General features: G+C 37.0%; 1 protein-coding gene across 2 annotated transcripts in view; it reads left to right on the top strand.

The window, feature by feature from the left end:
- Positions 1–22,502, top strand: part of thoc2 (THO complex 2) — a 96,669-nt gene extending 74,167 nt beyond the window's left edge. Inside the window, exons 29-39 of one of the 2 annotated variants that reach the window (XM_051127672.1) lie at positions 1,934–2,121; positions 5,807–5,909; positions 8,466–8,842; positions 8,975–9,033; positions 10,325–10,360; positions 17,922–18,050; positions 18,249–18,315; positions 18,498–18,637; positions 21,261–21,331; positions 21,479–21,524; positions 21,680–22,502. In XM_051127672.1, coding sequence (XP_050983629.1) covers positions 1,934–2,121; positions 5,807–5,909; positions 8,466–8,842; positions 8,975–9,033; positions 10,325–10,360; positions 17,922–18,050; positions 18,249–18,315; positions 18,498–18,637; positions 21,261–21,331; positions 21,479–21,506 — 1,198 coding nt within the window. In that variant the 3' untranslated portion in view covers positions 21,507–21,524; positions 21,680–22,502. Of the gene's footprint in view, positions 1–1,933; positions 2,122–5,806; positions 5,910–8,465; positions 8,843–8,971; positions 9,034–10,324; positions 10,361–17,921; positions 18,051–18,248; positions 18,316–18,497; positions 18,638–21,260; positions 21,332–21,478; positions 21,525–21,679 lie in introns of both variants that reach the window. The other variant, XM_051127671.1, reaches the window with a different exon arrangement.
- The last annotated feature ends 1,279 nt before the right edge of the window (positions 22,503–23,781 follow it).

Here is a 23,781-nt window from a genome sequence, read left to right as displayed (position 1 = left end):
TTAATGAGGGAAGTCCCCGTACGCCAACCATCAGCTGTTCTTTAACTATCAGCAGGGAGTTTCTGGGCGTCTCTCTTGGCAGAGGTTAGCCACATTAAGGCAGATTTATTCGTTGCTCTTTTCTGCCGCTTTTAGCATGCGCTCTGCAGTGGGATTGATTAAATGTGTCGGACTGGTGCTGTTGAAGACGGTCAGGAGTGGCTGGTCATCTCGGGCGCATGTGAAGGGATGGCGTTTGTTAGAGCAGGAGACTCGAAGGCTCATAATTCATTGCGGTCGTTCAGCCAAAATTGCAAGAGAAGGTTTGGCCTCTTAAAGAGCCTCTTCATTGCTGCTTAATGAACATTCTGCTATTGGACTTTGCAGACCGGAAGGTCTTTGTTGTTTCACGATAGCACGATCTTTATCAGTTATCAGCTGTAATGGGCTGTTTTGCTTCACTGGAGCTAGAATTAGTGACAAAGACTTGATCGTGCCCCACTGATTCCCAAGGGCAGCCGCTGTTCTCCTGAATGACACGGCAGCTCTGTTAACAAAACCTAGTGAAGATGCCTTGCTGTCTGCTCCCTACATAGACGGCTACATTTAAGGCAGTATCCGAAAATAGGAGTAACCAATTTAAAATAGTGTAGGACACACATTCTTGTATGAAGCACATGAGAGAATGAACTCAGTTGACTCCAGCAGAGTTTGATGTTGCTGAGCTAATGACATGAAACATAGAAAGTTTTATGTTCTTAATCTTTTGTAATCTACATTTTCCATCTTTAAATAAGCTTGTTAGGTGACAATGTTATGGCCTACCTTCTGGACTAGACATAACATTGAGAATATACTACTTTTCAAAAGTTTTTGGTCAGTAAGATTTATTATTATTTTTTTTAATAAGGGCACATTAAATTCATGAAGTGTGACCGTAAAGATTTTGACATAGTTTGACAAAAACAAAAACATACAGCATTTCAAATAAATACTGTTCTTTTTAACTAAAAAAAAAATAATATTAGGCATTACTGCTGTTTTTAACATTGATAATAATCAGAAATCAAATCAGCATGAAATCAAAGAAATATTATGTAATTATTTCTTTAAAAATAAAGTTTTAATATTTTTATTTATTATTTTTGTCTCTAAGTTAACAGAGCTTTTATTTTTTGATGGGTTGCCATGAATTCCTTTAAACTTCTGTGTGTATGATTGTGTATGATATGATGCTAGTTTTACTTGCATTAAATGGCAAATATGATTCTATATTATTTAAGTGTAATTTGATTTAAGTGTCATAAGTAAATCATATGGCCCTAAATAAGTTACATTTCAAAATATGTTTAATAGAAAATTTATTTATAATTGTAAAAATAATTCTCAGTACTTTTTTATTGTATTTTTAATCAAAAAGATTCAGCCTTCATGAGCATAAAAAAAAAATCTTACTGACTCCAAACTTTTGAACAAAAGTGTATATTGGATTAAAATAGTTTTGTTGGAGAAGGTCACAAAGTTTAGAGAAAATGTGCAAGTGCTTGTAAATTGATTAGACGTCCAATCATAATGAAGAACTGATTTCTTTTTAAATTGGCGTTTCTTCCTTCGCAGAATTGGTAATAACTGTTGACATGTAATTGTTGCGTTCATGCCACCAGTGGGATTTCTCAGCACACCTCATCTTATTGGGCAGACATGGGCCCTGTACTTTGTGTTTCTCTGTAGACACGTGGAATCAACAAGAAATGAAAGGGGGAAATCAGACCTTGTGTTCAGCCTCTCTAAAATATGGCAATCTAGTTACGTTAATATTGTCATAAAAGCCGGCCTCGACGAACACAACCCCTCTTGAGGATTTCTTTTTGAATCCATCCATTTCTGAGTGATTTTAAGCATTACACTTCGTATTACCATCTGCCGTGATTTTAACCATGTGTGTGACTTGCAGCTACTCTGGCCAATTGAAAGGCAGGAAAGTGCACATGGTGCCTGAAAATGAGTTCCACCATAAGGAGCAGCCAGTGCGCAGCGCCACGCCTGGCACTCTGCAGAACGGACCTGGCAACGCGGGCAAGCCTGCCACCACTGCCGCTGCCAGCGCTGGCAAAGCCGAGGAGGGTGCCGTCGAGGACTCAGGTGACTTTATTTGAATAATTTTCCTATTTTTTGTCTGTGAAGCTTCAGGAATTGATTTGGTAGCATCTGGACTTGTTTGTCCATTTATTGAGAACGTCTTGACACTCATTTAAAATGAAACACGTCGCCATGGCGTACAATGCTCGCTGTGGGAATTGCCACCCTGAGGGAGTTAATTGCAATTACTGTGTGAATTGGGGTAAAACTGCAGCGGATATTAGAACAGAAATGCCTCACGCAGACCCATTAACACAAAAACAAGTACACCAGCAGGACTGATCACAACAGAAGCGCGGGTCATATGACTCCAGGCTCTTCAGGATGGATTCGGTTCATCACACGGCTCTAGCAGCTACAATCAGACCTTCATTTATCTTGTGGGATTGCTCTAAAACTCGTGTTCATTTTGAATCTACTGATTTTCATTACTTGATCGCATCATGAGTATCACTGAGGTGTCACAAATAAAACAGGAGCTCAGAGGTGAGTGTCATCGTGACCAAGCATGTGCGTGCCGAACTTGGAGATTAAGTTGTTTTGAAGAACAGGTTAAAGTTGGTTTTGGAAAAAATTAAGAAATCCCACTACCGCTCAGAATTTTGCGATTGGTAGTATACTGAAATGGTTTTGAAGGAAGTCTCTAATGCTTAACAAGACTGCATGTATTTGATCAAAAAATAGTCAAAGGAGTTATTTTGTTAGATAATTGTTTATTGTGTGAATCTATGTTAAAATGTAATTGATTGCTGTGATCAAAGCTGAATTTTCAGCATCATTACTCCAGTTTTCATTGTCACATGATCCTTCAGAAATCATTCTAATATGCTGCTCAAAGAAACATTGATTATTACCAGTGTTGAGAACCATTGTGCTGGTGCTACAGAATGCATGTTATTTTTTATTTAGTACTATCCTGAATAAGATATTTCACGTAAAAGATTTTTACATATACTCCACAGGAGAAAATACTAGTTGAATTTACAAAATTACCCCATTCCAAAGTTTACATACACTTGACTGTGATTTTGATATCTATCTTTTCACACTGAGGACAACTGAGGGACTCGTATGCGACTATTAAAGAAGGTTCAGACACTCACTGATTCTCCAGAAGGGAAAACAGTGCATTGGGGTGAAACTTGAATTGGAATTGAATTTGGAGATCAGAGTAAATTTAGTTTATTTTGTCTTTTGGGAAACATGTAAGTATCTTCTGTAGCTTCTAAAGGGCAGTACTATATAAAAAAAAATGAATAAATAAGAAAAATGTACACACCTTTGTTCTGTTCAAAAGTTTTTACCCCCGGCTCTTAATGCATTGTTTTTCCTTCTGGAGCATCAGTGAGTGTTTAAACCTTCTGTAATAGTTGCATATGAGTCTCTCAGTTGTCCTCAGTGTGAAAAGATGGATCTCAAAATCATACAGTCACTGTTGGAAAGAGTTCAAATACACAAAAATGCTGGAAAAAAAAAAAAAAAAAAAAGAATTTGTGGTACCTGAATAGAGGTCAACTGATATTGGATTTTACCAATACCGATAACAAGGTTGGACCACACTGGCCGATACCGATTAATCGGCTGATAGTTTTTAATATGACTGAATGGAAAATAAATAGTGCTCTACTATTCTACTATTAAAAAAAAAAAAAAAGTAGCCTACTGAACCATACTTTGTAAATGAATAAAAATACAGTCATTACAGTTAGTTCATTGTTCATTAATGTTAACAAAAGCAACTAATCAGTAAATGCTGAAATTAACACACTCTCACAAGGAACAATACTTCTATTCTACAGCTTTTATCAATCTTAATGTTATAAATGGACTCATATTGTAAAGTGTTATCGATACATCAACAATCAAGCTAAAGATGGCCATCTTTAAATATCTACACAAAGGCCACAGTATTAAAATCGCATACATATGGATATTGTGTACTTTCACAATTTAACTGCTTCTATTCTAGAACATTTGTGGTTATCTAATCAAAATATAAAAATATGTTAGTCACACAACCGGCAAAAGTGCAGTGCTGCGTCTGGAAGGACTCGCAGCTATCCGGCATCACACACACTGGACACGTTCAATTCAAGCGGCGGTCTACAAGACTTTATTTGATCACCAAACGGGCAAAAGTATACTGCTGTCCTTTCTCCACTAATGCAGCATCTGGTCAACAAATTCATTGCTTAGTAATGACATGAAAACATGCACTACAGTATACTGTACACACCGTTTCGTTGTCAATGTTTTAAATCCTCTTTTGAACTGTCCCGCTCTGTACAGCGTTACGTGTCTAAACAAACGGCACGTGCTGTCAGTGATTTCTGTCACTAGAGGCCGCTCTCGTGCTGTATAACAAAGACTGTAGGAACTTGGCTGTATAATGACGACCCTTTCAGCCGCTCCAGCAGCGGACCCAACCACGATAACCGATAGTTCCGCCAATCAATTATCGGTGCCGATTAATTGGCAAAACCGATACATCTGCCTGTAAACCTGAAGGATTTTTTACACAGCTGTGGATCATTAAGGTAACAACACAGTATTAAGAATTAAATGTATGTAAACTTTTGAACAGGGTCATTTTTATAAATTGAACTATTATTTTCTCTTGTGGACTAGATGTAAACGTCTTTTATGTGAATTATATTCAGGACAGTACTAAATGGAAATATCATGCATTTTGTATGGTCCCTCTTATTTTGGTAAAATTTCAGATTCTGCAAGGTGTATGTAAACTCTTGACTTGAACTGTATATAGAAATCTCATAACCTTAAAAAATGTCTTTACTGACACTTTTGACTAGTAAACAGAAAAAAAAAAGCATACAGACTCAAAACGTCTGAATGGTAGTGCATATCCACTTTTAGAAAAGGCCTGAGTTAAGTCACGCCTGGATTTCCTGGAAGCAGCGTGACAACCTTTTAGAAGACAATTTTGGGAAACCACTGTGTTTGGCACTCAAACGAAATCCACTAAAAACCACATGCGGCTCAATACCCAAGTAACAGCACCTCTGTTGTGAGACATGGTGTTGCTCAGAGTTTTTGTTGCATTTCGGCAGGTATAAGTAGCCTTGACTGCAGCACAGTACTGCGGAGAGGTGAAATCCCCCATCATCAGGTCAAATCTGCCTCACGTTAGTAGCAGTGATATTTATTTCTCTGAGCATAATTTTCATAAAAAGGGCACTAAGCACTAACAAAGTGCTATTTAAAAATCTAAAAATCCTGTCTTTTGGAGTCAAGTCATTAGCAGGTGAATGAGCAAATATTTTAGCATGACACTTTGGATGCACTTTTTTGTAAAATGACCGTTGTGGCACCTCTTTTTTTTTTTTTTTTTTTTTTTTTTTTTTTTTTTTAACCCTCCCCCTTGAATCTCAAAGGACATTTTCGGGAGTGTTTAAATAATTTACTTTCTGTGAAGCACAATCTGTGTTTCATTCACTTTTAATGAGCTTTCAATGGCACATGAAGGATGCTTGCAATTTCCCAGCATGCTTAATAGCTGTATATATTTAAATCAAGAGCATATGCCATAACTCCTTCACTATGTCACCAAACGGAGGAGCTTTGGCATTATTCCACTTCATCAGGAAGTGCTGTCACGCCATAGTTTGTCTCATTTGGTAGGTATGGACAAAATAATGACGTCCATGTCGGCTTGGTCTGTTTGCAGATAAATCCAAGGACAAATCTCAGGCGGCTCAGAAAACTGCCAGCAAAAACAGCACCGCAGCCAATAAAGTGAGCAGCAGCAACGGAAGCAGCACGCCAAACAGGTACCGCACACAAGGCCCGACTCTCGGCGCGGCGCAGCGCAGGCTCAGGCTCGCCGAATGATGTACTGCTCTCATCTCTTATATAATGTCATTAAAAGTTGAAGCCCTGGGGTGAGAAAGTTTAGCAGGGGCTTATTATTTCAAACTACTCGCCAAATAAATCAATCCTTTATCAAAGTCTACCTTCCTTATGAACTGTGTAATCAAATTGAACAGTGTTCCAGGCAAGAATCCTCTTACAATTCTATTAAAGTGAGCAATTGCGGAGAGAAATGTCTTGAAAGGAACCATCTCTGAAAGGCATGGCTGTTACAACACACAATTGCACGATGGCCCATCAAATTGGCTGTGTAAAACATCATTTCGAAAGAAATACTTCAATGGGAGAGCGGCGAAGAAAGGTCCCCATTAATTTCCATTCAGGAATTGTGTGAATGGAATGAGATTGTAATGGATTTCTGAGTGTTTTAACGTGGTTTGGCGGGGTCAGGGAAAGTGGCATAGTCAGGAATATGTAATTCACCTGAGATGAGAGGACAGAGAGGTCACGATGTGCTCCGTTTTAATAATGAATGACACAGTCGAGAGAATTCAGCCCGTAGCTCAGGGGCTTTGAGAAAACAAAGAGCCTAATATCAGCGCTTTTTTGGTCCAAAAGATCATATTAGCTTTCAGAACTTTGGTTTACACTCTTTCCTTTTCACCTCATTTTTACATGGGAGCAGTAGACTAGTTTAATTTTGGCTAGGTATACTGGTTTGAGTGAGCTGTAGAGCACTGTAGGCTGCTTTAGAGTATCAAAATAATTTTCTTCTTTTCAACAAAGGATCACTGAAGGGAGGTGATTAATCGGAGGAAAATGATATTAGTTGACCTAAGGAGGTCAAATGAAACATTTCTTGAGCTCGCTCTTTTTAATTCTTTGTTATACTATCTGTAGATCTGAGTGTTTCTATGATCGAAAATCATATCTTACACCCCTAGTATAATCAATCTCACACACAAACGCGCTCAATGAAATTATTTCATGCTGTTAAGCGGCTCTTAAACATTTATTTATAGCATGTGCAACATATGTCGCACAGTACAGCCCTGTAACATATTGACTGTTTGTTGTTACTTACAAAGCTGCATGACCATATTTTAGATCCCTCAAAGAAGTCCACTTCCAGAACAATAATTTGCAGATAATGTACTCACCCCCTCGCATCCAAGATGTTCATGTCTGTCTTTCTTCAGTCGTAAAGAAATTGTTTTTTGAGGAAAACATTTCAGCATTTTTCTCCATATAATGGACTGATATGGTGCCCCGAGTTTGAACTTCCAAAATGCAATTTAAATGCGGTTTCAAACGATCCCAAATGCAGTTGTAAATGATCCCAGCCGATGAAGAAGGGTCTTATCTAGCTTGTGTTATTTTCATAAAAATAATACAGTTTAAATACTTTTTAATCTCAAACGCTCATCTTGTTGTGCTCTGCCTTAACTGTGTATTCTGGTTCAAAACAGTTAGGGTATGTCGAAAAACATCGTATTTTCTGTCTTTGCAAAGTGAACATGCAAAGATGATCAAACACCCTTAACAAGAAAGGTAAAACAGCGATACAGGATGATTTTGAAGTTGAGGGAGAACATGAGATGCGAGTTTTTCAACATACCCTAACTGACATGAACCAGAATAAAAACAGTCCAGGCAGGGTAAGACAAGACGAGCGTTTGGCATTTGGCAAAAGTATATAAATTGTGTTATTTTTATGAAAATAAAAGATTGTTTTGCTGGGTAAGACCCTTCTTTCTCAGTTGGGATCATTTACAGCCACATTTGGGATTTGAAGCCGCAATTAAACTGCATTTTGAAAGTTCCAACTCGGCACCAATATCAGTCCATTATATGGGGAAAAAAAAAGCTGAAATGTTTTCCTCAAAAAACATAACATAAAATATACGACTGAAGAAAGAAAGACACAAACATCTTAGATGACAAGGGGGTAAGTACATTATCTGTAAATTATTGTTCTAGAAGTGGACTTCTCCTTTAATACAACCCCATAACTAAACTTAACTATTAATAAGCAGCAAATTTGAGGCAAAAGTCATAGATACTAGTTAGCTGATAGTAAGAATTGGTCCTTGTGACAATTTTTTTTTTTTAAATCAAACTTATCATATTGTGCTTTTAATGCTTTTAAGACTGAGGTGCAACAGATTTATTTTCTGTTCTAAAGCTACTAGCTTTTCACTCCATTAATTTTACATTAAGGAGAGAGCTGTGTTAGATAAACTCTTATCTAAAGAATGCTTCAACTTCAAGTGTTTGTTCCTTTCAAAAAAAAGTCAGGGGAGACCAATATGTACTATTCATTAGGTTTTACAAGATCGTAAGTGGTGTTATGTTACATATCAGTAGTGTCAATGCAGAACACCTCCAACTTAAAGTTATATTTCTGAACGAAGGCCGTATGTTTAGTTTACTTTGTAATGGTTTCAAAGCCAAAAATCATATTAAAAAATAATAAAGATTCAGCAGACTTCAGTAGATCCCTCATCTCTCCACAGCACTAAAGGGAGCAAAGAGAAGGAAGATAAAGAGAAGACCGCAAAGGAGAAAAAGGAGAAGAAAGAAAAGAACCCAGGAAGCACTCCAGAGGCCAAGGCAGGAGGGAAGGACAAACAGAAGGAGGAAAGATCCAAGGAGGAGAAGCCCACTGACACTAAGGAGAAGACGCCCAAGGCCGAAAAGGACAAGAGGAAGGATGACAAGAAGGAAGAGAAGAGCAAGAACGATGGGAAATCCGCCGAAAAAGAGTGGTCCAAGGAACGCGAGGTGTCCAACGACAGCAAGACGAAGGAAGGCAGCAAGGTGGAGAAGAACACTGGGGCCGGAAGCCTGAAGTCCCTCGTGCCCAGATCCGAAGGAGTCGAGTCTGAACGGGGTAAGACGGCCCTGGTGCTGTTCGCTTTGAAAAAATTCTGTCATATGCTCACCGAATGTCTCTTCATATCATTCAAAGCGCAATATCAAAAGTATTTCTTGAACCTAAACCTCGTATTTCTTCTCTCAGCAGAGCAAAAAAGACGAAAGCTTGACACACACTCGTCACCATCGCACTCCTCTGCAGTTAAGGTTAGTATGGCCTGAGGAGAGCTGTGCACTTCTTTCCTCTTGTCCCTACCTGTCGGAGATCACGTGTTTTCCAAACCTTCCTCGTCCCTCGGCGTCACCCATTGGAGTTTGAGAGAAGGCCTCTGGAGCCCAGCCGTTGTAGGAGAGCAGTGGGGGGAATTTTGCATCTCATGGACTATTTTTTTGGAGAAATATTTTTCAATAGATGTCAGTTTTTTTTTTTTAAGATAAATTTCCAAGGACTTGCCAAAATCTTAAATTATAGCACACGCTTCGTTTTTGCTCACTTTTACATGCTAAGAAAATCTACCCAAGTGCCTCACAAGTTTGTTCCTTTTCGTATGCGGTACTTTTTGTAAGATTGTAAATATAAATATTTATTTTTGTAAATTGCTCTCCCCTTTTTGAAGTTTTTTTTGAATCATAGCATATTACTTGCTGAGAAAGCGAAAAGTAAGAGAAATAAGTAAGAATCAGTCTTTTTGTTTTTTTAAACTAAACGTCGAGACAAGAGAATGTTTCTGCTGGAAGAAATCACGATCAAGTCAGATCTCCTTCGTGTCTGCGTCTCCTGGAGGAGCTGGAATGTTTTCCTCGTTTTGCTGCGTCACCGATCTGGGATCCCTGACAAGAATATGCTGCTCTTCACCACCACTGCTTGCTTTTTTTGTCCACCTTGATTTTTTTCCCACACCCGGTTCGTGCCGTGGAAGGGTTTTCGACGAGAGTTTCCCAGACGTCCGTGCAACCAGCAGACGGCTCTTTCGGCATCCAGAGAGCGACTACTTCACCAGCAACTACTGCATAAAGAGAAAGGCAACCAGGAAAAAAAGTGTGGGCACGGCCTTCCCAGAGGGATGTCTCAGTCCGTGACCAGGAATCTTGTTGCAATTGTCTATGAGCGAGACCTCATGCCAAAGTGTACATGACCTCCTTCTATTCCCTTCATTTATGAATCCTAGCTGAGTTTAGCTTGTTTTATCATCTTCATGAACTCCCACAGTTAATTTACAGAATGTATGCTCTATTTTAGACCAAAGATACGAGTTAAGACGTTTACCTGTGATGCTCAGTGCAGTGACGTTCTCCAAGCACATGTAGGATGAGATAGTCCAGTGCAGACTAACGTTAGGCTCCGATAGTCCAGTCTCTTCATCTCTAACCATGTGAAAGTTCTAGTCTTTGAAGGTCTTTATGGGGATGTGTTGATTGACGGCCAGCCTCCCCCACCCTTTCTCCTGCTGTGTGCCATCCTCTCCAGCTCATCTGTCATCTCCATTCATTCCTACAGGACAATCTCAACGACTTCAAGGACTCAGCCTCAAAGGTTTGGACCTTTTTTTTTTTTTTTTTTTTTTTTTTCTTATTTCTTAACTGTCATTGTCTCCAAACCTAGTGAACTGCCTACCCACACTATGCAAACGATCAATACAAATGCAAGCTATGACCTATTGGCCTCTAGGTCAGGAAGTACTGGTTTAAAACTTCCAAACAATGCCCAAAAATACCGTCCATGTAGGCAGTGTTTGTCCATAGTGGACCTGTAATGGCCAACAATGCAGTATAGTATAATGTATTACAATAATGTGTTTTTCACGCTCTTTAATGTGGCGTGACAGACCGCTGTATTCGCCTCAGTTTAAGCGGTATGTGAGTCAGTCATCTTTCCAATTGCAATGAGACATTCGTTTAATTAAATTAAGCAATATTGTTTTTTTCATTCCTTCCGATGTTCCTTCATGTTTATATTGTGCTACAAATAATGAATGGAAGACGTTAAATGTTATTTTCAATCATTTACTGTATTATGCTGTGAATAAAACAGCTTGTGAATAGTCACTTATATACAACAGAAAAGACAGCAGTGTAACTTATGTTAATGAGTTGGACTCCTCTTCGACCTTTAGAGCGTTTTGTTGTTTTTAATTAAATATGTAATGACAGATTGGAAACCACAGTCATTTTTGCAGAGTAGGTAGGGGAATTTTCACAAAGAAAATATAGTAGTATAATTTAATGAAATGAATGTCTCATTGTAATTGAAAAGACGATTGATTCACATGAATACAGCGATCTGTCACCCCACATTAAAGAGTGTGAAAAACACATTATTGCATTGCATTGTTTGTATTTCGCTATAAAACTGAAAGGTTTCGAATGCTGAGATTTTATTTTATAATAGAAGTATTATTGCTGTTTTTGGGTGGCAGGCACACTATAAACAGGTCTAATGAATGCATTCGAAGATGTGAAACCTTATTTCCAAGTATACTGTCCCTGCGAGTATAACACATGGTATGATTTTCTGCTAATAATCCAACATATATTTAAACAAATTCTGGTGGCCTGTCAACTTCTGGTGCTCCCAGTCTTAATAAACTCTAATTGCTACGATTTAATTCTCGTAATTTCAGCTTTATTCTCGAAACATTTCAACTTTATTATCACAGTTTTGACTTTAATTCTCAAAATATTATGACTTTAGTCTCGTAATTTTACTTTTTTTTTCTTTTCTTTTTTTATGTGCCACTAAAACACAGTCATAATTATTAACAGTTATATTATTATTAAATTAACATTTATAGGGCCCTATGATTTCTGTGATGCGAAAAACGCGGACGTAATCACAGAATCCAGTCATAAAAATGGAATTTACTGAATAATGCGGAATGTCATGGAATTTGTCAGTTTAAATGAATTAATCAAAAATAGGTCATTACACTTAAATCAAACCGCAATATGGACTAGTAGCTGTAAATATTACGCCGCAAAAATACCTTTTAAATGTGAATCCTGCATGTTCGGCGTGTCTCAGTTTAATGAGTGGAGCAGCAGAGCGGTTTTGTTTACTACACACACTGAAGTGCGCGTGGTGCTCGTGTTGATTTCAGCATTTGACCGTTCCATTTTAGGAAAACTAGTGTCATATCCTATATACACACACGAATGTAAAGGTAGACACGACAACCTGTCAAAGTAAAGTCTGGTTTAACTTGAAGACATTGTGCCAGAAATGTATTATTAGTATTATTACTACTTTGTTTGCCAAAAAAAAAAAAAAAGGTTTGCTTAATTTTCAATAATTAAAAGATAAATGAAATTAATGTTTTATGCCTTCATTTGATAACCAGAACATTTTAAATACACAACACAGAATTTCTGATGGTAAAAAAAAACCCCTTTCATAAGGCTATTTTAAGAATCAATTTAAATAACTTTAAGTATGCATTCAAATAATTAGACATGCTAAAACACAGAATTTGATAACCATAAAACGTGGTGAGAAAAAATAATTTCATAGGGCCCTGAACATGTCATTTTTGTTAAACCTTTATTAAATTGATGTGAAATTTTATAAATTTCATGATTGTAATTAATTATGCATGCTGTTTGATTTAATACAATTTAATTTACCATTAAAAAGGAGTTGAGAAAATTGAAACTGAAAAACACGGAATCCAGAAAAATTCAAATGGAAAAAACGAAATTTGGGGAAAAATAAAACGGATTTCGTAGGGCCCTAACATTACAATGATTAAATTAGATTAAAATGCTAATTTGTTGTCTACGTAGGCAGTATACATTTTTATATTCCAAGCGATTTCAGAAACGCCATCTAGGTAGGCAGCAGTTGCTCAGGCATTCCAAACCCGCCTGTGATGCCCAAGAATACAGGCTATGTAGGCAGCATTCCTTCAAACGGTTGCCCAGAAATGCTGTGTGGGTAGGCAGCTCGCTAGCCTTTGAGATACTCCCAATATTTATCTCGTCTCGCTGCAGAAACTTTCTCCACGCTGTCTGTCATGAATGCATCTGTAGATTACAGCACATTTTGGCACCACATGCCAGGTGTGGAATTTTTCTAGTGGTATATTGGTCTTTAAAAAGTCCCTTTTCCCTTCAAAAGATGGCAGAATATCCCTGAAACACGCGTAGCGCTCTTGTGCGCGCACATCCCTCTCCTCCTCTGCCAGGACATTTTATATTCTGCTAATGTAATTTCAGCCCAACAATATCCTCCATTCTTCCCGTGGCTACGCTCTCCTGGGCTCCTCTCACAGTCCTCCCTGTCTGATTGGACTCTGGTCTTCTATTCCGCCACTCCAGTCTCTTTTGAACAGCTCCTGTCAACTGGCAGGGAGATAAGTGTTTTTGCAGTTTGGTCACTGAAGGATGTTTGAAAATATGCTGATGGCACCACCTGAAAAAGCAATACAGCTGAATTTTGAGCAGCCTGTTATTTTATTCTCTCCCCTCTCTCTCTCTCTCTCTCTCTCTCTCTCTCTCTCTCTCTCTCTCTCTGAAGGCCTGCTGTCAGTGTATTCCCCCACATTAACTGCAGGATCATCCAGAGGCCTTATAGACACTCAGTATAGATGTATTTAGCGTTAGTCGCAAGATCTTTTGTTTTTCTGAACCAGCAGGGTTGGTCTTGCAGGAGTCGGTTTTTTCTTGCAAGTTGTGGTGTCAGCTGTGTACGTTTTCATAATTCAGTTGTCAGTTTTGATTCTGTTGTTGAAGTGGTTTTGTACATGTGATTAATTCTGCTGTCATTCACTCTCGGGGAGTTTGTGTTATTAATCTGTTTTTGAAACACATGCCTGATTCCCTAATGTACCCTTTTGAAATGGGTGCTATATGATGTTGGGAAAGCAAGCGTCTTTAACGTATCAAGAACATGTACCAGTTTTAGCTTTTAAACACTATACTTGGTCATTTATTGACTGATTATGAAGTAATTCTAATCGCTCTGTACATTAAAGAAAAGAAGAAAATAAAAGGAAAGGAAAAAAATAATATCTCAACCAGATACAGATGGCTGAATGTTGCTGGAAGTTTCAAGTCAAGTGATCTTTCAGAAATTGAAAATAAAGTACTTTTATTAGCTGGTCCACAAAACCAATTTATTCACAAGTCGGACTGAATCCGTGTGATCTCGCTCCGAAGATCGGTTGTTTCACATATCAGAAATCACTACTAGACCTTTGAAGGAGGCTTAGAGGCTGCAGTGAACTGGTGGAAAGCAGCTGAGCAGATGTGAAGTGAACACTCAGGTCATTTGAAGAGCAATCGTTAACTGCTACAAATTGTTCTCAACACTTTCAGAAAGACTGATTTCTTTCCCCAGCATCTCTTGCTCTGCTGGATCTCATTTTGTTTCTCTCCCCCACATTTATCAGCAGAGCATCTTCGGATCAGTAGGAGCGTCTGAAATGGCAGTTTTCCAAACAACACAGACCACATGCCATTCTGCTGTTATATACCAAACAAGAATCATATTTATTGTCTGTGCTTTTCTGCACATAATGAAACCTAGTATACAGTACTTTTTTTTTTTTTTTTTTTTTTTATTCACTTCATTTAAGTTACTTTATTCCGTATGTGTCAGTTCCAGCTGGAACATGAATATGCGGCTAACGATCAAACGGCTTTAGCAATTCGCTGCAGTGCTATGTTTTTTTTATTAATTTTTATTTTTAATGAACCTGTTTTGAGAGCGTGAGTTGCGCAGTGCCGAACAGGATGTGGGCAGTTCAGTTACCGTGTCCCATGCGTCTGGCAGCTTGTGTTGTCTTAAGGATAAAATTAGACTGTATATACCTGGTTCCACCTGAAAATACATCATCGTTAATTTGCGGAGACATTCTTTACGACAGGCAGTTTTTATCTGAAAATTATCCACATGTTGTTCTCTTCTTTGCTTTGCAAAAGGAAGGTTTCCTCTGTTTCTTAAGGAGCATTGTGATGTTTCATAACAGTATTGCTCAGTGCTTGTTTGAAGAGGTTAAGTGTTTGTTGGTTGATTTTTCACATGAATCCTATCAGCCTTTCCCAAAGCACTGAAGCATCAAGCTGCAGCGTTACTCTGTCACATGACGTACAGAAGAGCTAAACAATGAATCCAATTTTATTATTGTGATCGTGATTTCTGCATCTCTCTAATTATAAAGCGTAATCGCTGATTATGCAATATTTCCCTGTTTTGTTTTTTTTTTTTTTTTTTTTTTTTTTTTGGCGTTTGCATTGTCTTGCATTGATAACAAGCCACCACAAGATTTCATGGTTGCGGCTGCCAAATTTCAAGAGTTTCAATCAGAGTTTTTTCCATTAATTAAGACATTTTCTGCCTAGTGGTTTATTTAATCTTCCCAACCTGGCAGGCAACCATCTGCACATGCTCTCTCTACATGAAGGAAAAAGCACTGATGAGGTGAAAACACCAGCACATGTAAGGTGGAATTTAGCTATTTCTTTTAGCAGTGTAAATCGGATGGTTAGTCACGATATGATACAATATCGATTCTCATACGCGGCGATACGATATTTGCCGATACACTTTAAAAATTTATACGGTATGATTACAAAATGATTCGATACAGGAGGATATTATATTATATGCCTATTTTAAACAACCATCTACATTTTTATTAACTCACAAATGCAACAAATATATATACAACATGAACATTTATCCTTTTTTTTTTTATAAAGTAAATAATTGGAAAAAAAAATCAAGTCAAACAGTCAAGAAAGTCCTTTAGGCTTCAGAGTGTAAAACAGTGTAAATCCTCGTCAGGAAACAACTAAAACGGGGGTACTCCAGTTGTAAGAAAAAAATACATTGATGTAGAAAAATAAATATTAGAAATAATTACAAAAATAAAGCTCTTAAAACTTTGAGACTTTTTCTGGCTGCTACTATGGCCTCAGTGCTAAAAATCTTTTCTATGGATTATTGCAACCAAATTACAAGTAATAGCAGAAAATAAATACAATAAAACAAAGACAAGTTCAATAGTGCTTTTCAGGTTTTTCAGCTCAGTCTAAAATACATTTTCAGGTAGGATACAGAGTGTAATAATCAAATGCAAAATAACTGCATAGTCTTCACTGTATAAATTAAATATAGATTAATCCTTTTTGATGTTACAAAGGTTATTTAGCCAGGAGCAGTGAGCACTTATATTTTTCTTTGACAGCATTAGATTTATTATTCATTTGCTTTCACTTTAATAGGGCCCTATGAAATCCGTTTTATTTTTTTCCCAAATCAGTATTTTCTGTTTTAATTTTTCTCAACTCTTTTTTTTTTTTTTTTTTTTTTTTTTTTTTTTTTTTAATTAAATTAAAAGTTATTAATCAAAGAGCATGTCTAATTAATTAAAATCTTGAAACGTATACGATTTCACATCAATTTAATACAGGTTTACAAAAATGACATGTTTAGGGCCCTATGAAATGTTTTATTTTTTCTCACCATATGTTTTATTGTTATAAAATTCTGTTTGAGCATGTCTAATTATTTGAATGCATACTTTAATTTATTCAAATTTATTCTTAAAATAGCCTTATGAAAGGTTTTTTCTTACCCTCAGAAATTCGTGTTATGTATTTAAAATGTTCTGGTTATCAAATGAAGGCATAAAACATTAATTTCATTTCTTTTAATTTTTGAAAATAAAGCAAACTTTTTTGGCAAACAAAGGGGAATTTACTATTAAAATTAAAACATGGAAGAAATGTTGTGTGATTATACCCTAAAAATAATGTGTTTCATTTTAGTAGTAGTAGTAATAGTAGTAATATATTTCTGGCACAATCTTCAAGTTAAACCGGACTTTTAGTTTGACGGGTTGCCGTGTCTACCTTTTTTATTTCTGTGTGTATATGATATAACGCTAGTTTTCCTAAAATGGAACGGTCAAATGCTCATGAAGTGACTCTCAGCAGATATTGTTCATGTATTTATGTCCTCATTTAGTGAGACGACAGAAGCTGAAATCACAGTGAGTGTCACGTGCGCTTCAGTGTGTGTAGTAAACAAAACCGCTCTGCTGTTCCATTCATTAAAACAGAGACACGCAGAACACACAGGATTCACATTTAAATTGTATTTTTGTGGTGTAATATTTACAGATACTGGTCCATATTGCGGTTTGATTTAAGTGTGATGACCTACTTTTGATTAATTCATTCAAACTTTTACTGAATAACGTGGAATGTCACAGAATTTGTCAATTTCGTTTTTATGACTGGATTCTGTGATTCCATCCGCGTTTTCCGCATCGTAGAAATCATAGGGCCCTACTTTAAGAGCAAAAGCACGGATCCAATATAATGATACAGATGCGTTTTCTTTCTCAACTGTTTACTTAAGACATATGCCTGAACGAATGTGTTTACTAGGACATTTGCCAAAATGCACATTTTGATGTAATTTTGTCTGTATTTTTTAATCCATGCACAATTTAGTATCTGCACGCTGTCGATGCGGTCTGTGTGCGTGTGCTTCAGATTAGTGTTCTCTGTATTTGTGCTTATGTGAAAGTGCATTCGTTTTATAGAGATGTAAAATCGAAACGAAAGTCAATAATCGTGATTATATTTTTGAACAAAATAAGCATTTTATCATATAGGTCAAGTATCAGTTTCACTTTTCATCTCTTTGGCCTCTGACCTTTTGAACTGTGACCACTGAACGCTAGACTGTACTAGCGTGGTGCATTGAGTTGCTGTCGGTGTGTAAAATCAAAAGTTGGACTGGTTCTTCTTCCTTTTCTCTTGCTGCCTAGCAACCCAGTGAAATCGCCCTTTTGTAACACTTTTCCCGTGGAGGTTTGATGCTCGTTTTGAGGTGTGTTGAAGCCCTGGTGCGAGGCACGTGAAAGGGCCGCGTATACGAGTTCAGCGGGAATCCTGAGCTTTTAATAGAGTGCTTGGACTTCCTGTGGGTGTGTCTGATAGCATCGTGAGGTGCGAAGGCTCACGGGAAGGCGAGTGCGACTCTAATGGGGCATGCTAATGAAGTGGCAGCGGGCCGCTGTGAGTGCTGTAGCTCTCATCCTGTGAGGCGTTAACCCTCTGTTTTCTCTCCGTTCGACCCTCAGCACCACCCTAACCACAGCACAGTCCTGCCCAAGAGCAAAGAGAAGGACGACGAGAAGAAAGAGTCTGACAAATCCAGGGACCGTTCCAAAGAGAGGGAGAAGAAAGAAGACCGGAAGGACCGTAAGCGAGTAAGTGGCTGCGACACCGCGCTTTCTGTATTTAGAAAAGGATTTGCGTGTGGGGTGAGGTTCACAAAGCACTTTTCTTAGTCTTAGTCACAACATCTTTGAGTAAACAGCGGTTATTGAATGGCCGGTGAAAGGTGAGAAGTCAAGCCAACGAGCGTCATGTTGATTTGCGCCGTTTCCCCTCTGCGCTTCTTCTAGGACTACTCGAACAGCGAGCGCGAGATGAGCCAGGAAGCCAAGCGCCGCAAAGATGAAAATGGAATGAGTGAGTCGATAATGCCTATCTTTTAAATTTGTTTTGCCCGCTGCCGAGAGCAGGAGAGAGGCGAACTAGCGAACCAGAAAGTTCTCTTTCTCTGCGGCGGAGGCAATCAGAAAGCCCTCCCCGCGGCGGCGCGGCTCTTGTGTTATCTGCCTCACATGACTGCGCGCTCTCTTTTCACACAGGCTCCTCCAAACACAGCAAGAGCGCCAGTCCCTCCGAATCGCCACACTCCAACGACAAGGACAACGGCAAGCGCTCCAAGTCCACCAGCAAGGACAAGAGCGATCTGGCCAAACCCGAGAAGACCTCTGGAGGCAAAAAGGTCTGTGACTGTGTTCAGATACACCTCCCTGTCAAACAAAACCCCAAACCTTAAGTGTTTAACTTGACTTGTGATTCATCCTGCTTGTTTGTGCTAGACAGGAATTTAAAATGCACAAAAAATCATATCCTGAGAGCAGAATATCGTAGTCTCCATTAAACGTCTGAAGGCAGTGCTGATCTCATCATTGAAATCACTGAGTTTTATAGCTGCATGATTAATCAAAATTATGATATGACTTGGTGATTGTGACTTAAATAAATATAAGTGCTGTTTCAGACTGTAGCATGGCATTGTGTTAATTTACACACTCAATCTTTGCATCTGCTCTGAGTTTGGGTCACTTTAAGATGCATTTGGGAATTCATGCACCTAACAAAAATTTTAGTGAGAAGCGATGGAACAGAAGAGCTTTAATTGCTTCCTGCAGTTTTCTTTCGAAAGGTTTAATGGTTAAATGTTTGGAAATTAAGAAATAAAGACAGCCATGAATATTAGTATTAAAGCTGCACGAATAATTATTAAAAGATTGCAATCTCGAATTCTAACACCCATGCAATCCCATTTTTAAATCACAATGATTCACCCATGTCTATTAAACCTTGGAAAAAATCATACCAGAACATTCAAATCTGTGTTTGGGTAAGAAATAGCTTCACGAACAGTCCTTTCAACTACACTGTATTATTTTTGTCTTACAGTCATTCATACCATCACAGAAACACCGGAATGAAAGTTTATAGTTCAGATATAAACATTGATGTCTATAGCAGCGATCGAAATAGAGAAAGTAACTGGCGCTTCAAATAACATTTGTGTCGATTGTCAATTGCGTCGACTGCTAAAAATGTATTTGTCATTGAATGAATCATTCATTCAAGAGATACATTAAAAAATGCTGATTCATCTAGTAATGAAACAAGTGAAGTATTTATGAGCGAGTCATTAAATCATTAATTCAAACCACTGTTTCATAATTTTAATATTAAAAATGTATGTATTAAGTTTATTACATTTTAAATACATTGCCGCTCAAAAGTTTGGGATCAGTAAGACTTGTAATGTTTTTTAAAGAAGTCTCTTATGCCTATCAAGACTGCATTTATTTAATCAAAAACAGAAAAAAAAAATCAGTAATACTGAAAAATGTCATTACAATATAAATGAATGGTTTTTATTTTAATATACTTTAAAATATAATTTTTCCTTTTGGTGCAAAGCTGAATTCTCATCAGCTGTTACTCCAGTCTTTAAGTGCTGCTTTTTGTTGTTGTTGTTGTTGTTTTGTGGAATATTAATATTTAATATTCCAAAAAAGAATTAAATATATGAAATATTTAATATAATATACTTAATATTTTTCCTGTGATTTAAATTAATAAAAAGTGATAGCATAGATTTACATTGATAGAAAAGATTTATATTTTCAATAAATGCTGTTCTTTTTAACTTATTCATCAAGAATGCTGACATTGATTCAACATTGATAATTCTAATAATAAATCCGCATATTAGAATGATTTCTGAAGGACACTTAAGACTGGAGTAACAACTAATGAAAATTCACAGGAATAAATTATTTTAACGTATATTAAAATAAAAACAATTTTATATTTTAATAACATTTTGCAGTATTAGTTTTTATAGGGTTTTTTTTTTCCTGTATTTTTGATCAAATAAATGCAGCTTTGATGTGCATGAGAGACTTCTTTAAAAAACATCACAAGTCTTACTGATCCCAAACTTTTGAGCGGCAGTGTATATGTTGAATAATTCGTTCAAATTAAACACTTTTAAATAGACTGGAATAATACTTGCATTATTTTGTTTAGTTCAGAATCATGGGAGAATCGTAAAACAAAACAAACAATCATGATTCTCAATTTATCCAAAATCCTGCAGCACTAATTAGTATTGTAATTTTTACAGTTGTTTATGAATGTTATTGTATTTCTTAAATAATACTTTTTTTGTTATTTTACAGCGAAATATTACAATAGCTGCTCGAAATACTCAGGCTCTTTAAAGCTGGATAAATCCTGACTGGTTGTAAATAATGCTTGTATTGTTGTATAGTTTAGATTATTGTATTACAGTTTTGATTCAAATACTCTTATAGAATTAGAAAACTTTATAGTTATCTTGTCTTTGGTGTGAACATGCCTAACATTGTGAATATACAAATCTGATATCCTACACAGCTCTAAAACTTAACAACATGGCTCATGGACATACACAAGGACAGTTTAAATTGATATTTTATTTGAATCATTTTTGTTTAAAACGTTTAAAGTAAATGTTCTTTTTTTATGTAGCAAGCTGTTACAGTTTGATGCATTTTTTAATATGGATGCAATAAAAAAAAATACATCATTAACAAAATACTGACTATATTTCGGGGGCATTTTCTTGCGACAAGCCCTGTGACTGAAACAGAGCTTTAGAAATGAACATTGCTTGATGATCCATGCAGCTGCAGAGAAGATCTTATTAACTTCACAGAAACTAAACCGTTCAAACACCCAATGCACCAATTAAAAATCCATTGTGATTGTGATTTCCTGCATGTGTTCACCAGTGCTCTTGTGTTTCCTTTGTGCATGTGCTGTTTGTTGTGCAACAGGAATCCAGGCATGACAAAGAGAAATCAGAAAAGAAGAGAGACAGCACCGGCGCGAAAGAAGAGAAGAAACAATATCCTTTGATGCCATAAACACCAACGGCAGCGTGTAGAGATGCAAAGAAGTCATGCTGTTTGTATAGAAATCGGCTTTACACAAACTCAGCTCGCCGCTGCCACTCTGGAGCGAATCTTTATGATTTTTCCTTAACATTCATCACTCATAAATCTGCTGAAAAGCACAGATAGTGCACGCTGACACTCAAGGTGAGCGCTAATGCGGAGGAAGCGCTTTAAGAGCGTTTGAGGACACATTCCTTTTTATTACTTAGTGGAGAAATGGGTCAGTGAATATGAAAAAGAGCATTTAATTAGAGGAAATTGAGGCTAATTGATTTGCCATGTGCTTTTGGATAATGCAGAAGTTTTTTGCGGACCCGACTCTGCGTTCCTGAGTGGCGTCGGCTGCGGTCGCTCCTCTCCGGCAGTATTTCGTGCTGGGGCCGCTGCGGGCTGCAGGATTCATCGTCGTCCCAGCTTTCTCGACCATGTTGGCGTCTTAATTTCCTTCTCCTGTCACCGTCTGGAAAGAGGATTCCCTCGCACACTTAGGAATTTTGCCTGCATCCAAACTTCTGTTGTTTTGCCTAGAAATGTTGTCGCTCGTATTTTAATCTGCCATTTTTATTGTGATATTTTCAGTACTTCACTGAAAGTTTGTTTCCTTTAAATATTTAGCACAATGTGCTTCTTGCATCACAAACGGATTCAGGTTGAATTGGTGTCGCTCTCAAATGCTTGCGTTTTTATGACCTCGCTTATTACCTTCTTTTCCTTTTGTCTTTTGTTTTTTCTTCCTTTTCTTTTTTAAGTAAAAAGAAAACTCTGGTTTCCTGAATATTACCTTTTTTTTCCCCTTTTTAATTCACGTGTGATATTTAGTCTAGGTGTTTGAAGCAGTACAAATGCTCTATTTGTATATTATGTATACAGAAATAAAATGGTTCCATGTAATAAGACATTTCCTGTTACTTTCATTTCAAATGTACGCCTCCTGATTTCCTTTTGTGTGTTCAATCACGTTTTTAAACGATTTGTATAAAGAATGGCAAGCTGGATTTCTCCGAAAATAAGTGGATTAAAAAGGAAACAATTCATGACTTTCCAAATTACTTCATGGAGTTTTTATCTGGCAGAATCTACAAAGTGTATGCTTTTTCTAAATAAAATAGTTTTCTTAGTGTATCACATGTCTCTTGTTTTCTTTCCTTATTTTATCAGATGCTTTGTATTTATCTTTACACTGCTGAAGATGATGCATGTGTTTGCTATCAGTGCTTCTCTGAGCACTTCATGATGACTCTGTTAATACTTTATCAAATGCACAAGATGAATTTTTCAGTTCCATGTACATGGCAAACATGAAAAGTATTTGGACACGAGTCGCGCTCCAAAATGCCATTGCATTAAGCACAAAATATAAAGCTATTTGCACTGACGAAAAATGGTGCTGGAGCATTTGGAGCTTTTAAAACTAAATATAAGTCACGAACAAGCCATTTGATGGCTTTTGTTAATTTTAGTGCATCTTAGTGAAGAAAAAATTACAATTAATGATCTTGACATTTATGTAATGTAGTTATATTTATATATCTATTTTTATATATATTTATATATATATATAGTCTGTGTATGTATGTATAGGCTTGTTACATATAAATGGCAGGTGGATCTGCAGAAGTCTTATATAGGAATATCACTATATGTGACCCTGGACCACAAAACCAGTCTTGAGTAGTACGGCCCACAATACATTGTATGGGTCAAAATTATCGAATTTTCTTTTATGCCAAAAATCATTAGGTTATTAAGTAAAAATCATGCCTCATTAAGATATTTTAAAGTTTTCCTATAGTAAATATATCAAAACTTGGTATAAACTTCTGATTTGTAATATGCGTTGCCTAGAACGTACTTTGGACAACTTTAAAGGTGATTTTTCTCAATATTTAGATTTTCTAAAATAGCTGTGTCTTTGCCAAATATTGTCCTATCCTAACAAACCATACATCAATGGAAAGCTAATTCATTCAGCTTTCAGATGATGTATATGGCCCATAGGACTGGTTTTGTGGTCCAGGGTTACGTACAGTCATGGCCAAAAGTATCTGCACTCTTGCAATTCTGTCAGAAAATTGTTGCAGTGGCAGATGTTTTGGAACAACCCAAAAAAAAAAAAAAAAAACAGAAGAAAAGTCTAATCGGATACAGTTCCACACAGAACCCAAAAAAATGCACTGGACAAAATTGTCACACATAACTTAATATTTGGTAGCACCCCCTTTGGAGAAAATAACTGAAATCAATCGCTTCCTGTAACCATGAATGAGTTTCTTACACCTCTCTACTGGAATTTTGAACCACTCTTCTTTTGCAAACTGCTCCAGGTCATTCAGATTTCTGGATCTCTCCATAGGTGTTCTGTGGGATTCAGATCTGGACTCATTGCTGGCCATTTCAGAAC

Source organism: Labeo rohita, chromosome 14 (assembly GCF_022985175.1).
Source record: "Labeo rohita strain BAU-BD-2019 chromosome 14, IGBB_LRoh.1.0, whole genome shotgun sequence".
Taxonomy (NCBI): Eukaryota; Metazoa; Chordata; class Actinopteri; order Cypriniformes; family Cyprinidae; genus Labeo; species Labeo rohita.
Note: the sequence above shows the minus strand (reverse complement) of the source record. Positions and strands in the feature narration are given on the sequence as shown.